This window comes from Aquarana catesbeiana, linkage group LG03 (genome assembly GCF_042186555.1).
Source record: "Aquarana catesbeiana isolate 2022-GZ linkage group LG03, ASM4218655v1, whole genome shotgun sequence".
NCBI classification, from domain to species: domain Eukaryota; kingdom Metazoa; phylum Chordata; class Amphibia; order Anura; family Ranidae; genus Aquarana; species Aquarana catesbeiana.
Window position 1 is genome coordinate 515,899,740 of NC_133326.1, and position 21,036 is coordinate 515,920,775.

At 41.0% G+C, this 21,036-nt stretch overlaps 1 protein-coding gene across 3 annotated transcripts in view; it reads left to right on the forward strand.

Moving 5' to 3' along the window:
* Nucleotides 1-21,036, forward strand: part of CYFIP2 (cytoplasmic FMR1 interacting protein 2) — a 134,934-nt gene that overhangs the window by 95,656 nt on the left and 18,242 nt on the right. For all 3 annotated transcript variants that reach the window (XM_073621167.1, XM_073621168.1, XM_073621169.1), the window contains 14 exons: nt 1,703-1,869; nt 2,041-2,188; nt 4,090-4,243; nt 9,611-9,767; nt 11,239-11,335; nt 12,565-12,641; nt 13,148-13,256; nt 13,625-13,744; nt 14,405-14,604; nt 17,072-17,159; nt 17,433-17,576; nt 18,854-18,944; nt 20,109-20,239; nt 20,907-20,979. In XM_073621167.1, coding sequence (XP_073477268.1) covers nt 1,703-1,869; nt 2,041-2,188; nt 4,090-4,243; nt 9,611-9,767; nt 11,239-11,335; nt 12,565-12,641; nt 13,148-13,256; nt 13,625-13,744; nt 14,405-14,604; nt 17,072-17,159; nt 17,433-17,576; nt 18,854-18,944; nt 20,109-20,239; nt 20,907-20,979 — 1,756 coding nt within the window. The remainder of the gene's footprint in view (nt 1-1,702; nt 1,870-2,040; nt 2,189-4,089; nt 4,244-9,610; nt 9,768-11,238; nt 11,336-12,564; nt 12,642-13,147; nt 13,257-13,624; nt 13,745-14,404; nt 14,605-17,071; nt 17,160-17,432; nt 17,577-18,853; nt 18,945-20,108; nt 20,240-20,906; nt 20,980-21,036) is intronic.

Consider the following 21,036-nt stretch of genomic DNA (forward strand, 5'->3'; position numbering starts at 1 on the left):
AATTTTAATGGTAGGTTTATTTTAACAGTGAGAGACAGAACAAAAAAATCCAGAAAAACGCATTTCAAAAAAGTTATAAATTGATTTGCATTTTAATGAGTGAAATAAGTATTTGACCCCTTTGCAAAACATGACTTAGTACTTGGTGGCAAAACCCTTGTTGGCAATCATAGAGGTTAGACATTTCTTGTAGTTGGCCGCCTGGTTTTGTCCCACTCCTCTTTGCAGATCCTCTCCAAGGCATTAAGGTTTCGAGGCCGATGTTTGGTAACTCAAACCTTCAACTCCCTCCACATATTTTCTATGGGATTAAGGTCTGGAAACACTCCAGGACCTTAATGTGCTTCTTCTTGAGCCACTCCTTTGTTCTCTTGCCGTGTGTTTTGGGTCGTTGTCATGCTGGAATACCCATCCACAACCTATTTTCAATGCCCTGACTGAGGGAAGGAGGTTCTCACCCAAGATTTGACGGTATATGGCCCTTTCCATCGTCCTCTTGATGTGGAGAAGTTGTCCTGTCCCCTTAGCAAAAAAACACCTCCAAAGCATAATGTTTCCACCTCCATGTTTGACGGTGGGGATGGTGTTCTTGGAGCCATAGGCGGCATTCATCCTCCTCCAAACACGGCGAGTTGAGTTGATGCCAAAGAGCTCGATTTTGGTCTCATCTGACCACAACACTTTCACCCAGTTTTCCTTTGAGTCATTCAGATGTTACATAGCAAACTTCAGACGAGCCTGTACATGTGCTTTCTTGAGCAGGGGGACCTTGCAGGCGCTGCAGGATTTCAGTCCTTCACAGCGTACTGTGTTACCAATTGTTTTCTTGGTGACTATGGTCCTAGCTGCCTTGAGATCATTGACAAGAGTCTCCTGTGTAGTTCTGGGCTGATTCCTCACCGTTCTCATAATCATCGAAACTCCACAAGGTGAGATCTTGCATGGAGCCCCAGACTGAGGGAGATTGACAGTTATTTTGTGTTTCTTCCATTTGCGAATAATTGCACCAACTGTTGTCACCCTTGCACCAAGCTTCTTGGCAATGGACTTGTAGCCCATTCCAGCCTTGTGTAGGTCTACAATCTTGTCTCTGACATCCTTGGACAGCTCTTTGGTCTTGGCCATGGTGGAGAGATTGGAATCCAAATGATTTATTGCTTCTGTGGACAGGTGTCTTTTATACAGGTAACAAGCTGAGATTAGGAGCACTCCCTTTAAGAGAGTGCTCCTAATCTCAGCTTGTTACCTGTATAGAAGACACCTGGGAGCCAGAAATCTTGTTGACTGATAGGGGATCAAATACTTATTTCACTCATTAAAATGCAAATCAATCTATAGCTTTTTTGAAATGTGTTTTTCTGGATATTTTTGTTGTTATTCTGTCTCTCATTGTTAAAATAAACCTACCATTAAAATTATAGACTGATTGTTTCTTTGTCAGTGGGCAAAAGTACAAAATCAGCAGGGGATCAAATACTTTTTCCCCCTACCGTATGTGTATGTTGTATTTGCCGCTGTGTGTTTAGGTACTTACGTACAATTCAGCTTGGGACTGACAAGCACCCTTATATATATAGTATATAGGCACCTAATTGTAAGAAAATAATGAAAACATGCAATATACAAGCCAAAAGTATAAAATGTATAGCCTACCTAATTTGTGTAATATATTCATTTGTAATACATTTTATTTTGCTTTAAGGTGATTGCTATGGTGAAAGGTCTGCAAGTGCTCATGGGACGTATGGAGAGCGTCTTCAACCAGGCCATCCGCAATACCATATATGCTGCCCTGCAAGACTTTGCACAAAGCACCTTGCGGGAACCCCTACGTCAGGCTGTGCGCAAGAAGAAAAATGTTCTGATTAGGTGCGTGACAGTAAATGCATTGTGGTCATTTTTTTATTTTATATTAGATTTTTTATTTTTGTTGGAAGAATATTTTATAGTATAGATTTTGGTTACCAGATTTAGAGGTGAAGCATTTAAAAGGCTAAAATATGATCATGTTATATATGATTGCCTCTTCTCTTGCTTCAGTGTTCTGCAGGCAATCCGCAAGACTATTTGTGACTGGGAAGCAGGGCGTGAGCCGCCCAATGACCCGTGTTTGAGAGGAGAAAAGGATCCTAAAGGTGGATTCGACATTAAAGTTCCTCGCAGAGCAGTCGGCCCCTCCAGCACGCAGGTCAGGATCAGTGTGTGTCTAAACCCAAAAATAAAAAAATGTAATATATTGCAGCTTATCAGTGCCTACATGTGGTGGTTGAAGTGTTATTTTTAGGCTTCTTTTTCTTTATTTTCACTCAGTGATCCTGCCAGTAACACACGTCCTGTCCTAGGGTGACAACAATTACTAACAGAAAAAATATCTCCTGCGCATGAATGTGGTAGCCTTGTACAATGGCTGGAGCTGAATTCACAACAAAGAGTTGCAATTCAAGCTTTGCTGCCCTCTAGGACTGGTGATGTCCTGAAGTCACTACAAGAAACAAACACAAAAGGGCACACCAGCCTAGTGCATCATCCTACAAATTCACTTTATTAAGAAATTGTCATAAAATGTACTCACAAACGTGCAAATAAAGCCACTCATCTGTAGCTAAATGGTCCTGGACTGTATAATCCAGGGGGACCCTTTCTGGGTCCAGCCTGACTGACGCGTTTCAAATGTAGTGCCTTCTTCATCAGAGCTACCTTTGAAACGCGTCAACCAGTCTGGAACTTGGAAGGGTCACCCTGAATTCTGGAGTGTACTGAGTCCAGGACTGTTTAGCTACAGACGAGTGGCTTTATAATCTTTCTTTATTCGCACATTTGTGAGTACTGCATCAGGATGGAAAAAAAACACAGGACATGACTACAGTACTAGAAACTCCCCCAGTGCTCTTGTAGATAATATATAAATGGGTCCTGTAGTCCTCAAAACAATATAATTGATAAAAGTGCAGAACAGGTGGAGAGCACAGGAAATTATCAGCTGAGAAGAATTCTGGCAGGATCAACAAGTATTTTTGACACTTTATCAAAAAATGCACTTTCACTGTATTTAACAGACCAAATGTGAACAAAGTCTGTTAGAATTTGTGTACACTTTAACCACTTGACATCCGCGCTATGGCCGAATGACGGCCACAGCGCGGACCTGAATTCCTGGGAGGCCGTCATATGAAGGCCTCCCCTGTGCACGCGCTCTGCGTGCGCCCTGCAGGGCGCGCGCCGAGATCACCGAGTCACTGAGACTCGGCTGATCACCGATCCGAGTAAGGGGCCGGTCCCGGCCCCTTACTATGTGATCGGCTGTCAGCCAATGACAGCTGATCACATGATGTAAACAAAAGATTGGTAATCGTTTTTTTTTCTCCTCATGCTGATAGCTCAGATGCGAGGGACAAAGGTCCCGAAGTGGAAGAGGCACATCTGCCTCATCTGTGCTTCCTAACAGTGCCACCTAACAGTGCCCACAGTGCCACCTAACAGTGCCCACAAGTGCCACCTAACAGTGCCCACAAGTGCCACCTATCAATGCCCACCAGTAGTGCCAATCAGTGCCACCTAGCAGTGCTGCCTATCAGTGTAACTGATCAGTGCCCATTATTGCCACCCATCAGTGCCCATCACTGCCACCCATCAGTGCCCATCACTGCCGCCTATCAGTGCCCATCGGTGCCGCCTCATCAGTGTACATCAATGAAGGATAAAAATTACCTGTTTTAAATTTTTTATAACAAAATATAATTTTTTTTTTTTTTTTAAATTCAGTCTTTTGACATTTTTTTAACAAAAAATAAAAACTGCAGAGGTGATCAAATACCACCAAAAGAAAGCTCTATTTGTGGGGAAAAATGATAAAAATGTCATTTGGGTACAGTGTTGTATGACCGCGCAATTGTCATTCAAAGTGCGTCAGCGCTGAAAGCTGAAAATTGGTCTGGATAGGAGGGGGGTTTAAGTGCCCAGTAAGCAAGTGGTGAACACTCTTTTTCATTCCTGTAAGTCTGTTTTCTATCGTAATATTATCAGGCTGTTTTCTTTTTAAAAAATGAACCTTCCGTATTCTAATGACTTATATTTACCACCTTTTTACAGTTGTACATGGTGCGTACTATGCTGGAGTCTTTAATCGCGGACAAAAGTGGTTCCAAAAAGACATTGCGCAGCAGTTTGGATGGGCCAATTGTACAGGCTATTGAAGAGTTCCATAAACAGTCCTTTTTCTTCACTCACTTGCTCAACTTCAGTGGTGCGTACAGGCTATATAAGTAGACAACTTGTTAATGGGTAGTCATCTTGTTACTTCTACCAGAGATGCAAAGAAAAAATTTAAGGGACTGTTCACACATAAACTTGTATCAAAATGCATAAAAATGCTTGAAAAATATATGTGCATTGCCTTCCATTGACGTGCATTAATGTGCATTTTCATACGTGTTCACACACAATTTAACATGAGTTGATATGCATTTTATACGTGTTAAATTGCTATGTATTTTGTAGGGTTTTTCTTCTGCCATTTTCCTGTTTGGGTCCTAGTATAGGACAAAATAATAGAAAATATTTTCCTTGCGCCAGCATGGCAGGATATTACCATATATAGTATATGCTGCCAGGGATTGGCGCCAGGAAAGGAAAATGACAGTAAGTATTTGATCCAATTTTCAGTTTTTCTGGCGCCAATATGGCAGCATATATGTGGTAGTATGTTGCCATGGACTGGCGCCAGGAAAGGAACATTACGGTAAGTATTTGATAAAATGTTCTGTTTTCCTGGTGCCAATATGGCAGCATATATGTGGTAGTATGCTGCCATGAATTGGCACTTGAAAAGGAAAAGTACGGTAAGTATTTGGTACAATTTTCAATATTTTTCCCCCCAATAAACTTGCATTGCATTGTGTTGATGTACATTTACATGTGTTGACATGCATTACGTTGCATTAAAATGCATACATGTAGCATTTTAACTTCACACTGCACTTGACACTAGCATTGTTGTGTGGAAAAGAACACATAGAAAACAATTGCTTTCTATGTGCCCATGCAGTGAAATGTGTTCTTTGACATAAGATCACACCACTAACAGAGTAGTGCAACGTTTTGGAGCCACGCAGGACCCCTTCATCAGGCATGACCACTTCCAGTGCGGTAAAACCCTGGTCAACGCAGTATGTGTGAACAGGGCCTAAAACTTACCAGGAATTACTTTGACAGTCATGGTCTAAAGCTGATCACCATGTTATAGTACAATTGTACAGTGTGCTATAGATTTCCGAACAACTACGTAATTTAGGAGACTATCTCATTAAATATAAACTGAGGGGACTGATTAGGTAGGCCCCCCATTAAAGAAAAGATTTTACAGTAGGACTATAGCATGTGTGGGCAGCTTTACACCATTTCAGTGGGGGCTGACCCCTCCTTTTTAACCCCTCCCACTTCTCATAAGACCCCTTCATATGGGTTAAACTTAGAGACCCCTTATTATGGGATATACTGAGAGACCCTCTTTAATATAATAGGGGGTCTCTCAGTATATCCCATAATAGGGAGTCTCTCAGTATACCCAATAATAGGGGGTCTCTCAGTATTTCCCATAATAGGGGGTCTCTCAGTATTTCCCATAATAGGGGGTCTCTCCGAATTTCCCATAATAATGGGTCTCTCAGTATTTCCCATAATAGGGGGTCACTCAGTATATATCCCATATAGGGAGGTCTCTTACTCCCAGTATTTCCCACATTAGGGGTCTTTTAGTACTAGTATATCCCATAATACTGGACAGAGGCCCTATTACGGCATATACTGTGAGAAACATCCTAGGGGATATACTGAGAGACCCCCTATTATGGGATATACTGACAGAGTGAGAGAGACCCCCCCCCCCCCCATATGGGATATACACTGTGAGCCCACCATTATGGGATATACTGAGAACTCCTATAATAAAATAGGGGGTCTCTCAGTATATCCATAATAGGGTGTCTCAGTATATATCCCATGATAGGGGGTTTCTCACTCTCAGTATATCCCATATTAAGGGGTTCCTCAGACATAGTATATATCCGATAATAGGGGGTTAGGGGCCCTTTTATGGGATATCTACTGAGATGTATAGTGTGACAAAGAGAAAAAGTGACTGATTAGCACAAAAACCAATAAAATATAATAATATCCCAATAAAAATGAATGGGATAGTGGCACGATGTTGTGTGCATCCCTGTGCTGGTAAAAGATGGCCCTGCACAAGAGAAGCATATCTGCAGCGCCGTGTATGATTGGGCCCTAAATGAGACCTAAGGATGCATGATTTCACTCTCTTTTATGATGATCATCATCATTATCAGCATGATAATCACACAATACAAGTGTTCTGGTTCAATGCACCTACATTGTGTGATTATCATTATGATAATGATGATGATCACATCTGGCTGCTGTATAATTCAATCATAGGCAACAGGGGCAGCATGGCATAGGTGAAGGGGGGGTGTTTTAATCACTGTACCTTTATAGAGAAAAATAATTTACAGCAGTGATGGTCCCTACTTTCCTCACACTTTAACAGCCTGGAGCCTGCTGTGCTGCCTGTCCCTCTCTGTGTCTTAATGGCTGCTGGCGATTTGCTTGAATGGAGCCTGCCCTCTCCTCGGCACCTACTTGCTGAAGGAGGCAGGCAGTGAAGAAGCTGCTGACTGATTGTTCTGCTGACTTGAGTGTCCTGTGACTGATCACTCTGCCGAGCCGGCCCAGCCGGACCCTTAATCTGATTTTCAGGAAATGCAGTGCTGGATGGTGTTAATCCGCTGCAGCATGGTCCCTCAAAAAAATATTTACTCCATGCTACAGCCTCCCGAGCTCCTCTGAAGGAACTGATGGGGCCCAGGATATGACCTGGGAGCTGTGGAGAACCCAGGGACACCTCCTCTCCTCTGTTCTGGCTCAGGAAGCAATTTGGGAAGCTCAATGGGTAGGCCAGGTTGATATTTCGACCCGCCCAATTAAGCTCCATATAACTCAATAGGAAACTGGCAAGCAGCCAGTAAGGTATCATGTACACTGCAGCTGGTAAATGGACGTTTAGGAGCAGTTGGACATTTTTTTTCAGCTGCCCCTGAACTCTCCTCTATGTTATCTTAGCAGAACATGTACACAGCGTCCTTTATAGTCGTTTCTAGGCAGTTGAGTTGAGAGAGAGAGAATTTTCCCATTGCAAATGGTCAGAAAAGATTTCCCATTCAAAACGCTTGTAAACTAAAACGTTCATTAACGCCCCTAAACGCGGCATGTGAATGTGCCAAAACTGACTTTTTTTAATGTCGGTTACTAGCTGTCAAGTTACAACGTTCATAAGAGGTTTTGAAATGTCCAATGTACATGAAGCCTAAGCGTGCAGAAACGGTTTACTTCGTTTCCTAAATACATTATTTTTCGGACGGACGTCCTGTTGCTAGGCAGATTAGAAATAAGAAGTTTAATCATAGACATTTTTTTTTTTCTAATCTACCTAGCAACAGCAGCAGAGAGAGAGAGAGAGAGAGAGAGAGATACAGTATAACAATGGGGAAGGGAACTTGCAAGTGCAGGACTAGCACAGAACATATTTTACAACAGAAAAAATAATCATATCGCTTTCTTTTTCTGCAACAAAAACTGGTGGGGCGCTGCCCCAGAAGTCCCTATGGACAAGCCTCAACTGTGCCATTTAATATGTATGGTTTAGTTACAGTTGTCTGAGCATGTTCAGCCAGGTAGAAATACCCTTTGCCACTTGACATTCTTACATTTTCCACCTGGACCAAAGTGGTACAAGTAGTTGTACAGCTGGGATACCATCCTCCAAATTTGGAGTCTGCAGACTTTCACCATTCCTTTAGTTACCATTTGTTTTGAACATTTTTTTTTTTTTTTTGGAGATAGGGGTTAACTCACAGTAGTAATCCTGTAACTACAAGTAGAAATCAAGCAGATTTTTAGCTGATTTTCTAATTGTGTTTTTTGTACAACATTTTTCAGACAATGGTAACCCATAAAAACTAATACCATCAAAAGAAGTACCGATTTATTTTATAACCCTCCCAAATAATCAGTAAGATTTACAAATACACAGATCGATATTCAGAATAGGACTGATGTACACCTCATGGTCCTGGCAAAAGGATATATTCAACGTTATGTAATAAGGCATTTAACATAAAAAATAGGAACTGCAGTGCTAAAATAACATTCGCTATACTGTAATGAGCTTCAGTCTGTTTAAGAAAAATTAAAAGTCAGCAGCTACAAATACTGTAGCTGCTGACTTTTAATAAACACGCACTCACTGTCCAGAGATCCAGTGCCGTCCTCCCTCGGGCCAGTTCTTTGTGAGTCCTCGGGTCCTCGGCGCCAACATGGTAACTCTGGAAGGCTGGCTGTTATTTCTTATAGTTTCACAGCCGGCTTCCCACTGCATAGACGCGAGAAGGGCTGCGCTTTGTAAATGGTCCCGCAGCCTTCTGGGACCTATGAAGTGTCCCAGAAGGTTGCGGGAAGAAGGGGAACTTCTGTTGGAATCACTGCGGCAATCTCACTGGAAGTGGGAGCAGATACCTGTCAAAAGCAGGTACCCGTTACTCCCCCAAAAAAGTGCCAAAAGAAGAAGAGAAGGGAGGAGGAGAGCATAAAGTGGAACTTCCCCTTTAGGGTGAAGTTCTGCTTTAACCAAAATCTTCCAAAACAATAGGGGAGAATTCACTAAAACTGGAGCACACAGAATCTGGTAAAGCTGTGCATGGTAGCCAATAACTTTAGCTTGTTCAATGAAGCTTTGACAAAAAAAAACCTGGATGCTGATTGGTTACCATACAGAGCTGCACCAGATTTTGCACTCTACAGTTTTAGTAAATCAACTCCTAAGTGACAAAAAAGTCTATAAAGTGAACAAGAATATTCAATTTGATGCTTTTCTTCCTATTATTTGTCAGTCAGTGACAAAATTCTTGTGATTATTTTTTTATAAAATCATGCTCCCCTAAACCAAATTTTCCCAACCAGCTAGAGAAACCTCTCAACTTAGTTATGTCCTTTTCTATCATGGAAAGGATATAGTGTTTAATTAGGTAAAGCAACTCCGGTTCTCCTCAGTTCTCTTTGATTGTAATAAGGACAATAAACCTTCCAGCAGGAGAACAGACGGCGCAAGTGCTTCACAACGTTAGTAATGTAAGGCTTAACAGGCCATGTGACACACTTGTGTTCCTCCAGGATCATCATCTGGTACACGCAATAGCTTGGCCTGACACGTTTCGTCAATCAAGACTTTGTTTAAGGTTCCAAAGTACCATAGGTTGCCTAATCTTTTTCACTTTATTGACTTCTTTCACTTAATGTTTTGCTCTATTTTGACTGTATTTGAAACAATATTTTGATTTTTTTTTTAAATTTATTTTATTGTTTTATTGTAGTACTTCACATTTGTTTTATTCACACTAATTTACAGTAGCAGATTATTTAGATTTACTTTGTTTAGGTAGTCAGCTCAGAAACATATTCATTTTGAAGTTAAAGCACAATGCCACTTGTCAATGACTTCAATGAATTTCTGTTTGTGTCCCCTTTGTCCCTTCCTCAGAGGCTCTGCAACAGTGTTGTGACCTGTCCCAGCTCTGGTTCCGGGAATTCTTCCTTGAACTTACCATGGGTCGACGTATTCAGTTCCCTATTGAGATGTCAATGCCTTGGATCCTGACTGATCACATCCTAGAGACCAAGGAGCCTTCCATGATGGAGTAAGAGATTACAAATAAAGCTGCTACAATTGCTGTTCATGTTCAACAATATGCCACCTTACCTAAATATAGGCTGTATAGAAAGAGACCCTGTCACTGCTCCTAGTTTCTGACACTTGTTAGTGTGTCAGTTCCCTGGGTTTCTGTGCTGCTTGCTATGTATTAGCATATCTTTGCAGCTCCCATCACAGCCTCACAATATATAGCTCTCGCTGCTGTGTCTTGGCCAGTGAGGAGAAAGAGACCAGCCAGAGCTGCTGCTCCTTTGCACAGTGCTGGATCAAGATCAGGCTCAGGTAAGTATTAGAGGGGGCTGAGGGGGAGCAGCACAGAGAAGGTTTTTTACTCTCATATATAGAATGCATGAAGGTAAAAAAAACCCTAATCCTTTACAACCAATTTAATTTCATCATTTTAGGTGCTGACATCCTTTTTCCACATACCAAAACCCAAGTCTGTCATTATTTTTCACAGTATTGAAATAGTTCCCTGACTTTCCTGCCAATGATGTCTCATGGTTGCTAAGCTTGCTATACAATTTACGGTCTGATTGTACAGGCAAACAGATATGTATTTGAAATACATATACGAGAGCTGTTTTACTTGCTAAAGGAAATGTATTTTTGTCCTTTTAGGCCTGAGATTTCCGCTGGATTCACATATGTGCGGCTGCGGTTTGCAGCCCCGGAGTCCGGTGCGTTTCTGTTCATTGGTTCAGGTGGGATTGCTTGAATTTGCACTGAACCGGACCCAAAAACGCACAGGACCCTTTTTGAAACCGCACCGCGGCCGTCCTGTACATGTGTGAACCAGCTCCATTGAGAGCCAGTCACATTCACATGTCATGCGTATTGGATGCAGCTTAAAACGCATCCAGTTCGCATATATGTGTACCCAGCCTTACACAGCTCTGCTGCAGTTTTTCTTATGCCTACCTTCTTCCCTTGCCCACCCTGTGATTGTACAGTGAAAGGAGAAGCAGCATATTGATGAGCTCATCTCTGTGTCACTCTGCTCTCTGCTGTGATTTTATCAGCATGCTCCTTGCATTATAGCACACCTGATTAGCTCCTTGTGCTGCATCTCCTTTGCTCTCTCTTTACTGTGCTGTACAGGGCCTTGATACCAAATCAAATTCAGGTACTCACAATGCTTGCATGTAAAAAATACATTTAAGGATATATTTATGAATATATTTCAATATTTGGTGTCTTTTATATCTGCATGGAGTTCAGAAACTGTGAAAATTTGCTTAAACAATTCATTCAATTTAAATGTTATCAAGCAGGCTCTTGCACAACATAACCGATGGTGGATCTGCAATGATTGTACAATCAGACTGTAACCTATATGGTCAGCTTTAGATATCACTGCTCCGGACCATACACAAACTGATATGTGCATCTTTTGGAATGGAATAACATGTAATCATAAGGGAATAATAACAAAGTGGCTGCATTTTATTTCACAGGTATGTGCTATATCCCCTGGACCTGTACAATGACAGTGCCTACTATGCCCTCACCAAGTTTAAGAAGCAGTTTCTCTATGATGAAATAGAAGCTGAGGTAGGTTGCCTACATATTTTAACTAACTCACTACACCTTTATTAGCCAAAACATGGCCAGATGATTTCACCAAGCCCTTATTTGTCATTACCCTAAATTCCCCCATTATCAACATGTGCAATTTACAATACTCCATAAAAAATGTTAGCCCTCCATTAAAGTAAACCTTATTCAATTTTAGAATGTTAATAGTAAATGTGCTGCCCAAGGACAGACGCCACAAGATTGCCTGTATTAATCAGAAGAGCCTCTACTGTGTCCCTCTCTGACTTAAGCCTCGTACACATGATCGGATTGTTGGTCAACAAAGCGTCTGATTTTTGTCCGAAGGGCTGGTGCCAGAAACTTGTCTTGCATACAAGCGGTACACAATTTTCGACAAACAAACACGAACGTAGTGACGTACTACGTGGAATAAATAATGGCACCTCCATGAATCTGCTAAACAGCAGCATGCTTTTGCTGTGGTTACCTGCTGGTGCGAGAACGTGTGCAACCGAAATAGTGTAAACCTAGCCCTAGTTTCACTTTGTTACTGGAAGCATAGGTTTCACTTTACATATGGTGTAAATATACAGACATTGTGTCAAAAACCTTGTGATAGAAATAAAGTTAAATGAAAAAAAAAATTATATTAAAATGTAATCTTAAAAAAAAATTGTAGCTTCCATTGCCTTGTGCACACCTGTAAATGCAAACACATGCACAGGGTGTGCACATGTATGTAGACCACGATCACACCACAAATGTGAAATATTGTCATAAACATAAGAGTGAGAACAGTAATTCCAGGGACATAATTCACCGTTAACTCTAAACGAATGAGCTATAAAGGCTTTTTAAGATTTGCCTATGGAGAATTTCAGGTATGATAGTTTTTCATGATATTATGGGTGCATGCAGTTTTAGAACTTGAAATGTTTGGTATCTATTTACTCAACATAACCCCTTGTTTTATATTTGACCAAGACATTGGGTACTGTATTGTGTGTGTTTACACTAAATTTTACAGATTTTGATAAACAGTTGCACACATTTCGTGGAACATAAAAAATGACAACTACCGTCTTTTTATTCTGCAGGGCCCTTGCTTTTAGAAAATATTTAATCTCCTGGGGGTTTTACGTCATTTTATAGCCAAAATTCAGATTTTAGCATGCCTGCAAAACCAGAAAAAAATGCTTTAGAGGGGTAGTGGTTAACTAGTTTTATTTTCTCTTCTCTTATAGGTGAATTTGTGCTTTGACCAGTTTGTGTACAAGTTATCTGATCAGATCTTTGCCTATTACAAAGCCATGTCTGGCAGGTATGAACAGACACTCTTGTGCATTCCCTGAACAAAAGTTTTTTCTTGTAAAAAAAATAATTTAGAACATATTAGGTTTCTTAACAGTGCCCTGTGAATGAAGCCCTGGTTCACACCAGTGTGGCTTTGAAATCACGCTACTTCAGCGCGATTTCAAAGCCGCAGATCAGTACGATTTGTACCTCCGATATCATTGTAGCTTGCGACTTCGTTTAACAGAAATCTATGCAAGTCGCAATGAAATCGGAAAAAAGGAGTGCAGGAAACTTTTTCAAAGTCGCTGCGACGTGAGTTGTGGCAAATTGAACGGTTCCATTGCCGGCAATGGGGCGTGACTTGTCGTGCGATTTGGAAATGTCAAATCACATGACAAATCGCACCGGTGTGAACGAGAGCTAAGTTATATTGTCAACCCAATGCTTGCTTTCATTCTCTATACTACAGTTGAAATAGGGCGATGTCAAAGACAAATGAATCGATTTAAACAGTCATTCTTCTTTCTTCAGTGTTTTGCTTGATAAACGATTTCGGGCGGAGTGTAAAAACTATGGGGTAATTATTCCATATCCCCCATCCAATCGCTATGAAACGCTACTCAAGCAGCGCCATGTTCAGGTGAGCTTAATGATATTAGTAATACAAGTAAGAATGTATTTATGTAGAAACACTTATTACTCTTTGTCTGCATGGAGGATGTTGCCTTTGTAATGGTATTTGGCACACAGCTGGAGGCAAATCCTGGATGCAAATAAACAGCAGGGACATTACTAAAGCACAAAAAGCAATAACCTATCATATTACTTTATGAAATGTACACATATGTACACAAAAGTCAAAATGTAAAAACCCAAAGCAACACTTTTTTAACAGATAAAAACCTGACATCTGATTGGCTACTGTGCGTTGCGACACTTTGTATATTCTCATTGCTCAGTGCGTAAATAAACATTATAAACTCACTCTTGCCTTTACATCTCACACAGCTCCTCGGAAGATCTATTGACTTGAACAGGCTGATCACTCAGCGGATCTCTGCTGCGATGTACAAGTCTCTTGATCAGGCAATCAGTCGCTTTGAGAGTGAAGACCTCACCTCCATAGTGGTGGGTGTTTTTTTGCTATTGCAACTTTTTTAAAGTGAACCTGTCACCATCCACTGCAGCTGTGCTTGGTTTTCTCCTGTCTAAACTTTCTCTTGAGTTCTACTATGGTAGACTACAGAACACCTTCCCCTTGTGGTATGGAGATGAGAGGAAGGGGAGATGTTCTGTAGTCCAGGAGAAGAGACCTGCTTAGGATTTCAGTGCAGCAGAAGCAGAGTTTTCAGCTTAAACAGGAAGTTAGGAGCACACTGGATTACTGCCAGGTCAACGGCTATTTTGTTCTGTGCTTACAGCTTTTTTAAATGGACAAAATATGGGGAAATGTGCATGTATTGCAAACGTACTGCATATGTTTTTTTTCCAGACATACACTTTGAATATATGACACTTTTACTTTTACTTACACAGAAAGAAGTTCCTGTTCAGATTGATCTCTAGTGACAGTGTAATGGTAGCTTAAAGGAAAAATAAAGCAGAATTATGTCAAAGTGATTGTGATAGAGGGAGGTGAGGACAATCTCTAGTATAGGAAATTCACTAATTTAGTAGCATTAAGTGGGTGAATGAGGAGTCTTTTTTATTTTCCTGTTACTTCCTTTTTATGCCCAAGGCTCAGTTATAACAAAACTCTGGATTCTTGATTGGCTGTTCTTGCTTTAGGAGTTGGAATGGCTACTTGATATCAACCGCCTCACTCATCGGCTCCTCTCCAAACACCTGACCCTCGACAGTTTTGATGCCATGTTTCGAGAGGCCAATCATAACGTATCTGCTCCATACGGCAGGAATACACTGCATGTTTTCTGGGAGCTCAACTTCGACTTCCTACCCAACTACTGTTATAATGGCTCTACAAACAGGCAAGTAAAAACGATAGGGTGTAACTTGCTCTTCCAAGAGAGATGTAAATTTTTGTCTTTTTAATATAAAATAGCTACCCCATCTGTATACCTGGGAAAATCACACAGGTTAACTTATCACATTTTTCCTTACTCCTGCTGTCTTCTGGGGGCAGTGCTGACATACTGCATGGTTCTGCCAGTGTATATTTTTATTATCTGATAAACACATCTGCAGATGTTTGAAAACATAGGACCCTGCATATAGAGAATGGGGGTTATTTATGAAAGGCAAATCCACTTTGCACTACAAGTGCACTTGGAAGTGCAGTCGCTGTAAATCTGAGGGGGACATGCAAGGAAAATTAAAAAACGGCATTTTAGCTTGCACATGATTAGATGATAAAATCAGCAGAGCTTCCCCTCATTTCAGATCTTCCCCTCAGGTTTACAGCGAATGCACTTCCAAATGCACTTGCAGTGCACTTGTAGTGCAAAGTGGATTTGCCTTTCGTAAATAACCCCCAATGTGTTGCTCCTGGCTACCTCCAGTGTCATTTACTTTACCAAAAGATTACACCATGATGTGATCTTTGCTGATATTATTATTATTATACAGGATTTATATAGCGCCAACAGTTTGCGCATCGCTTTACAACATGGTGCAGACAGTACAGTTACAATACAATTCAATACAGGAGGAATCAGAAGGCCCTGCTCGTTAGAGCTTACAATCTGATATGAAATATTAAATTTCACACTGGTCTAGTCATGTTACTAAAGATCTAGGATTTTGATCACGTGACCAGTACTGGATAGAGCACAGAGCAGAATCTTCTCCATGAATATTTCATCCCATTACCCTTTATGCATCCATAAAAACAAGACTGGTAACATATCTTTATGGTCATATTTGACTGCAGAGTTGCTTTAACCAAGTATAAGGAGCAACATTACAATTGTTTTCAGTTTTATCACAAACGTGCACTTGATCTTTAAGATCCTGTTCCCACTGGTGCATTGTGGTAGTGTGTGCATTACTGCAACACCCAGTAATACAGGAAGCTAGGTGCAGTGCATTGCAGTGCCATTGATTTTGAATGCTACCCCATTGCTTCTAGCAACACATTACCAAGCACAGATGTAAATTGTTTTTGCATTGTGGTGTGCTGCATTGACAAAAATAGTGTCCGTACATTAAAATAAGTACCGTAAGTGTTGTGGTGCATCAACATCTCATTTAAAATAAATGGGCTGATCTTATACATTGCATGTTAATGCAGTTGCTGTAAAGTGTCACAATGCATCAGACCAGTGTGAATTGCCTCTTATGCCCTGTACACGCGACCGGTTTTGCCGTTGGAATAAACTCTGAAGGTTTTTACGACGGAGTTCCGACGGAATTCCGCTCAAGCTGTCTTGCATACACACGGTCACACCAAATTCCGACCATCCAGAACGCGGTGACGTACAACACGTACGATGGGACTAGAAAACGGAAGTTCTATAGCCAGTAGCCAATAGCTTCCGTCTCGTACTTGCTTCAGAGCATGCGTAGTTTTTGGTGTGTCGGAACAGCATACAGACAAGCAGTTTTTCCGATAGTAATTTGTTCCGTCGGAAAAATTTAGAACATGTTCTATATCTAAGTCCATCTGAATTTTCGACAGGAAAAGTCCGATGGGGCATACACACGGTCGGAATATAATTTGAAAAGCTCCCATCGGAATCTTTCTGTCGGAAATTCCGCTCGTGTGTACGCGGCATAATGCCCCGTACACACAATCGGATTTTCCGACAACAAATATTGGATGTGAGTTTGTTGGTGGAAAGTCCGACCATGTGTATGCTCCATCAAACATTTGTTGTCGGAATTTCTGCCAACAAATGTTGGCTAGCAGGTTCTCAAATTTTCCGCCAACAAATTTTTGTTGTCAGACTTTCCGATCGTGTGACCACAAGTCCGTTGCACAAAAGTCCATGCATGCTCGGAATCACGTATGAGCCAGAAGCGCTCGGTCTTGTAAAACTAGCGTTCGTAATCGAGATATCACATGACTATTGAACTTCCTTTTTATCGGCTCGCCGTACGTCTTGTACGTCACTATGTTCGTAATTGTTGGCCAACATTTGTGTGACTGTGTGTATGCAAGACAAGTTGGATCCAACAACCTTCGAACTAAATTCCACGGTTTTGTTGTCGGAAAGTTCGATCGTGTGTACGGGGCATAAGGCTACCTGTGACCTTCCAGCTGTGATGGGACTACATGTTTTAGCAGCTCTGCCAGTAGACTAATAGATTTAAAATGTTGTTTCCAATGGCAATCAATCCCTATTTGTCTTTCACAGACCTGACACCTGTACTTTGTGTTTCATCATTTTTTAGTTACTTTACCGAATATGAAAATATGTGTAATATACTCTATACAAGGTATTTTTTTCTGCAGACCTTTGTTTTTTTGTCTAATATTTCTTACATTTCCTGCAGGTTTGTTCGAACAGCCATTCCTTTCACACAGGAACCACAGAGAGATAAGCCAGCAAATGTCCAGCCATATTATCTGTATGGGTCAAAGGTCAGTAAAGACTGAATTGAATACTTCTTGATAGGAAAATAAGCTAGAGAAGTTAAACCAAATCTGATCCTTCATAGACCATACTCTGAGACATCCAGTTCATCTGTTGGATAGCTTGTCAGGAGTATAACGTGTACCACAAATGTATTCCAAACAACAAGAGTTGTAAGAGTTGGACCAATCTTAGCTCAAATGTTATAATGTTCACCATACTCTTGTATTGTATTTTTTTTTCCTATATGTGATTATCATTAAAAATATCTTGTCTTGTAGCCCCTCAATATTGCCTACAGCCACATATATAGCTCATACCGCAACTTTGTGGGTCCGCCACACTTTAAAACCATCTGCCGTCTTCTGGGGTACCAAGGCATCGCTGTGGTCATGGAGGAGCTGCTGAAAATTGTGAAGAGCCTGGTGAGATGGGGTATAATGTAATTGAAGAGGAGGTGTGTGGGTATGTGGGAGCCTTGCTTAAATAGAGATGTATTTTAGTTCATTCAGCAGGCACCATAAAGATAAAACTGAAATATCTACATATCACAATAGATCTCATATGCCTACTTGCCCTTTGTTTGTGTTTTAATGCTAACAATGAATGGTTTGATGTCTTTTGTAACTGTGTGAGACCAGGACGCCTTAAGTTTCTCTTATTGGCTGGGCCAGTGATTAGAACAGGAAAACAAGGGCAATTCCCCAGGGCTCCTTCATTTTTACAGTACCCAGAAGCTTCCCCCCTCCTTAAATATCAGAGGGCCTGCAGTCGGAGAACCCAAAGGGGCCCCAGTTTAACTCTTGTCCAGTTTTTGCAGCCCAGGCTCCATTCTGGCTTCCTTTGCCTGGAGTGGCTTATTGATCAACAGGTTGACTTGTTTTCAGCTCAGTCACAGAGAGTAGCCTCGGATCTAAAACGGCCTGTTCTGTATCAGTAATCTTTGTTGTATAGCGATGTTATTGTGAATTTGTTTTTTAAAGCTGCAGGCTCCAGGCTATCATTCTAGTCTACCTATGAATAATCCACATACAAATGCAGGAGTTCAGACTTTTCACACTTTGCTTACTGCATGCTTGTTCCAGGGTCTAGTAAATAAAGCATGGCAGTCTAGGAGCCTGCAGCTTAAAGTGATTGTAAAGGTTTGTTTTTATTTTATTTTTTAAATAACAAACATGTCATACTTACTTGCTCTGTGCAAGGGTTGTGCACAGAGCAGCCCAGATCCTCCATTTCTGGGGTCCCCGGCAGTGCTCCTGGCTCCTCCTCTTTGATGAGTGTCCCCACAGAGAGCCAATTTCCAAGGGGGCACCCGTGTGGGCTCGCTACCGAGTCCTGCTGCTGCATCCATTGACACAGACAGCAGGACTCGGCCCTGCCCCTGACTGGATTTGTTTGACAGCAGCAGGAGCCAATTGGTCCTGCTGCTATCAATCTAGCCAATGAGGACCCAAGACAGGGGCTCATGCTCGTCGTTGCAACGATCGGGTTCAGGTAAGAAAAATGGGAGCTCTGGGGGGCAGCTGCAGCACAGAAGGTTTTTCACCTTAATGCATAGAATGCTTTAAGGTGAAAAACCCTGAGACTTTACAACTCCTTTAAAAAAAAAAAAAAAAAGTGGCTCTAAAAGCTTCATTTCAATATTCTCACTTACAAGGCATTGCAATATGGATTTTTACTGTTTGACTTGTCCTATCCACAGCTCCAGGGAACCATATTGCAGTATGTGAAGACTCTTATCGAGGTTATGCCAAAAATCTGTCGGTTGCCAAGACATGAATATGGATCTCCAGGTAGGAGCTGGGCTGATGATTATACCTAAAGTGCCTATCAGAGCTATACTACATTTCTGCAAAACATGCATATGTGGTCTCTAACAAAACAGGGTTTTAAAAACATTGCAAGTACAAAAAAATACTTGTTGCTGATAACCCTAATCCAGGTGAGGAACAATTAGGGCAGGACCTGCAACCAATGCTGTTAAGGTAATTCACAGTTTATAGAGGGGAATGATTCACCTTGAGTGTTTAAGGACCTTGTCCCAGCACTGACCTTACTATAGACACATTCTTACATTTACAAACCTTTACTTAAAGTGTTACTAAACCCAGGACCCTGCATTCACTATATATGGTCTCCAACAGTACACAGAACATGGAAATGCAATAATTTTAATAAATATAAACTGCTAAATACCTTTTCTCATCAGCAGTATATAGCAGTCTGGTGACTTATATTAGTGTTCAGCTAAGCACCGGTTAAAGCTTGTAGGAGGAGTTTTCTGACTGTCCTATGAGACTACAAGACCCTTGACTCTCTGTCTGGACAGTGCTGATTGGCCCTGTGCTGATCACATGCACTCTCCCAAGAAAAAAATAAACCTTTCTAGCAATATACACCAAACTGAGCATGTGCAGCCTGACTCCATAGACTCTGTGTTATCAGGAAATTATCAGGGGACAGTGGAAGGAAGGGAGGATCAGAGAAGACCGGATCAAACAGCCTTTATACACAATGCAGAAGATTAACCCCTTAGGTTCCACAGTGAGTATAACAAGCATGCTTTCCTGCATATACAGCCTGATTTTACTGTTGTGGGTTTAGTAACACTTTAAACACAACTTCAGCCAAACCTTTATTTCAGTTTAGATAGAGCATGGAAGGGCTAGAACCTCTATCATGTTTTACTGCTGCCTGGGACCCAAATGAGGACATTTTTCCACACTTTCTTTCCAAATGAGAAGTTGTCACCAGGAAGGGAAGTAATGAAAAATCTCTCCAATGTGGACATAAAACACACATTTAAAGTTGTGTTGGGAAGGGTAAGAATTGGTATGAGGTTATTTGTGACAGGTATTCAAAGACTACCCTTCTAAGATTTGATACTCTTTTTGATGCTTTATCTAATGCCTGTATTACCCATATTATCTTAAACCCCTCATATAAATTCTTTTCAGGCATCCTGGAATTCTTCCATCATCAGCTGAAGGATATCATTGAATATGCAGAGCTGAAGACAGATGTATTTCAGAGCCTCAGAGAGGTGGGCAATGCCATCCTCTTCTGTCTGCTCATAGAACAGGCTCTGGTAAGAACTGAATTATATCCACCTAAAGTATGTTTCAGCATCTTCTCCTTCAGCATAATGAATGACACCACTTGTATATACTTATAAACACTTAATCCATGTACCAGCCTGTACTGTAACCAATACAGGTCAACACGTTGCAGCGTTGTGACGTCAGAAATCCACCCAACGCGTGTTTCATCCAATCGAATGTCGTCAAGGGCTACGTCTTATATGGCCTGACCATTGGACCATATAAAACCAGCATATGTCTATACTACTATTACAAATTGTTGTGGTGAAACCAATGAATAAGATTGTATCATGGATCTATTTTTAAAAATGTTGTACGGCATATCAGCATGTTTTTAGATTTATCTACAATAAAAGGAAATATATTTTATGTAAATAGTTGTGCCTCAAAAATCGCATCCTTTACACTAAAATATAGCATTTTCCTATAGCATATTGGTGTTTTATGAATGGAGGACAATTAGAAAATATTCTCATATCATAAATCTGTAACTTGTATCTAGAGAGCTAATGGATCAGTTTTCATTTTGGCTCCACATGTGGTGATTTTGCAGATCACATAGACTGGGATGTCTAGCACTGGTGGTTGTGATTGCTGTCGCAGTCTCCTTGTAATCTTTGTGACCCTCATCTCTTCTCACTTTATATCACCCAGTCCCAGGAGGAGGTGTGTGATCTTCTTCATGCAGCACCATTCCAGAACATCTTACCGCGAGTTTTCATCAAAGGTGAGTCTGACCTGAACCGTTCTAAGATCCAAACATTTCATGCTTGTTCAGCTAACT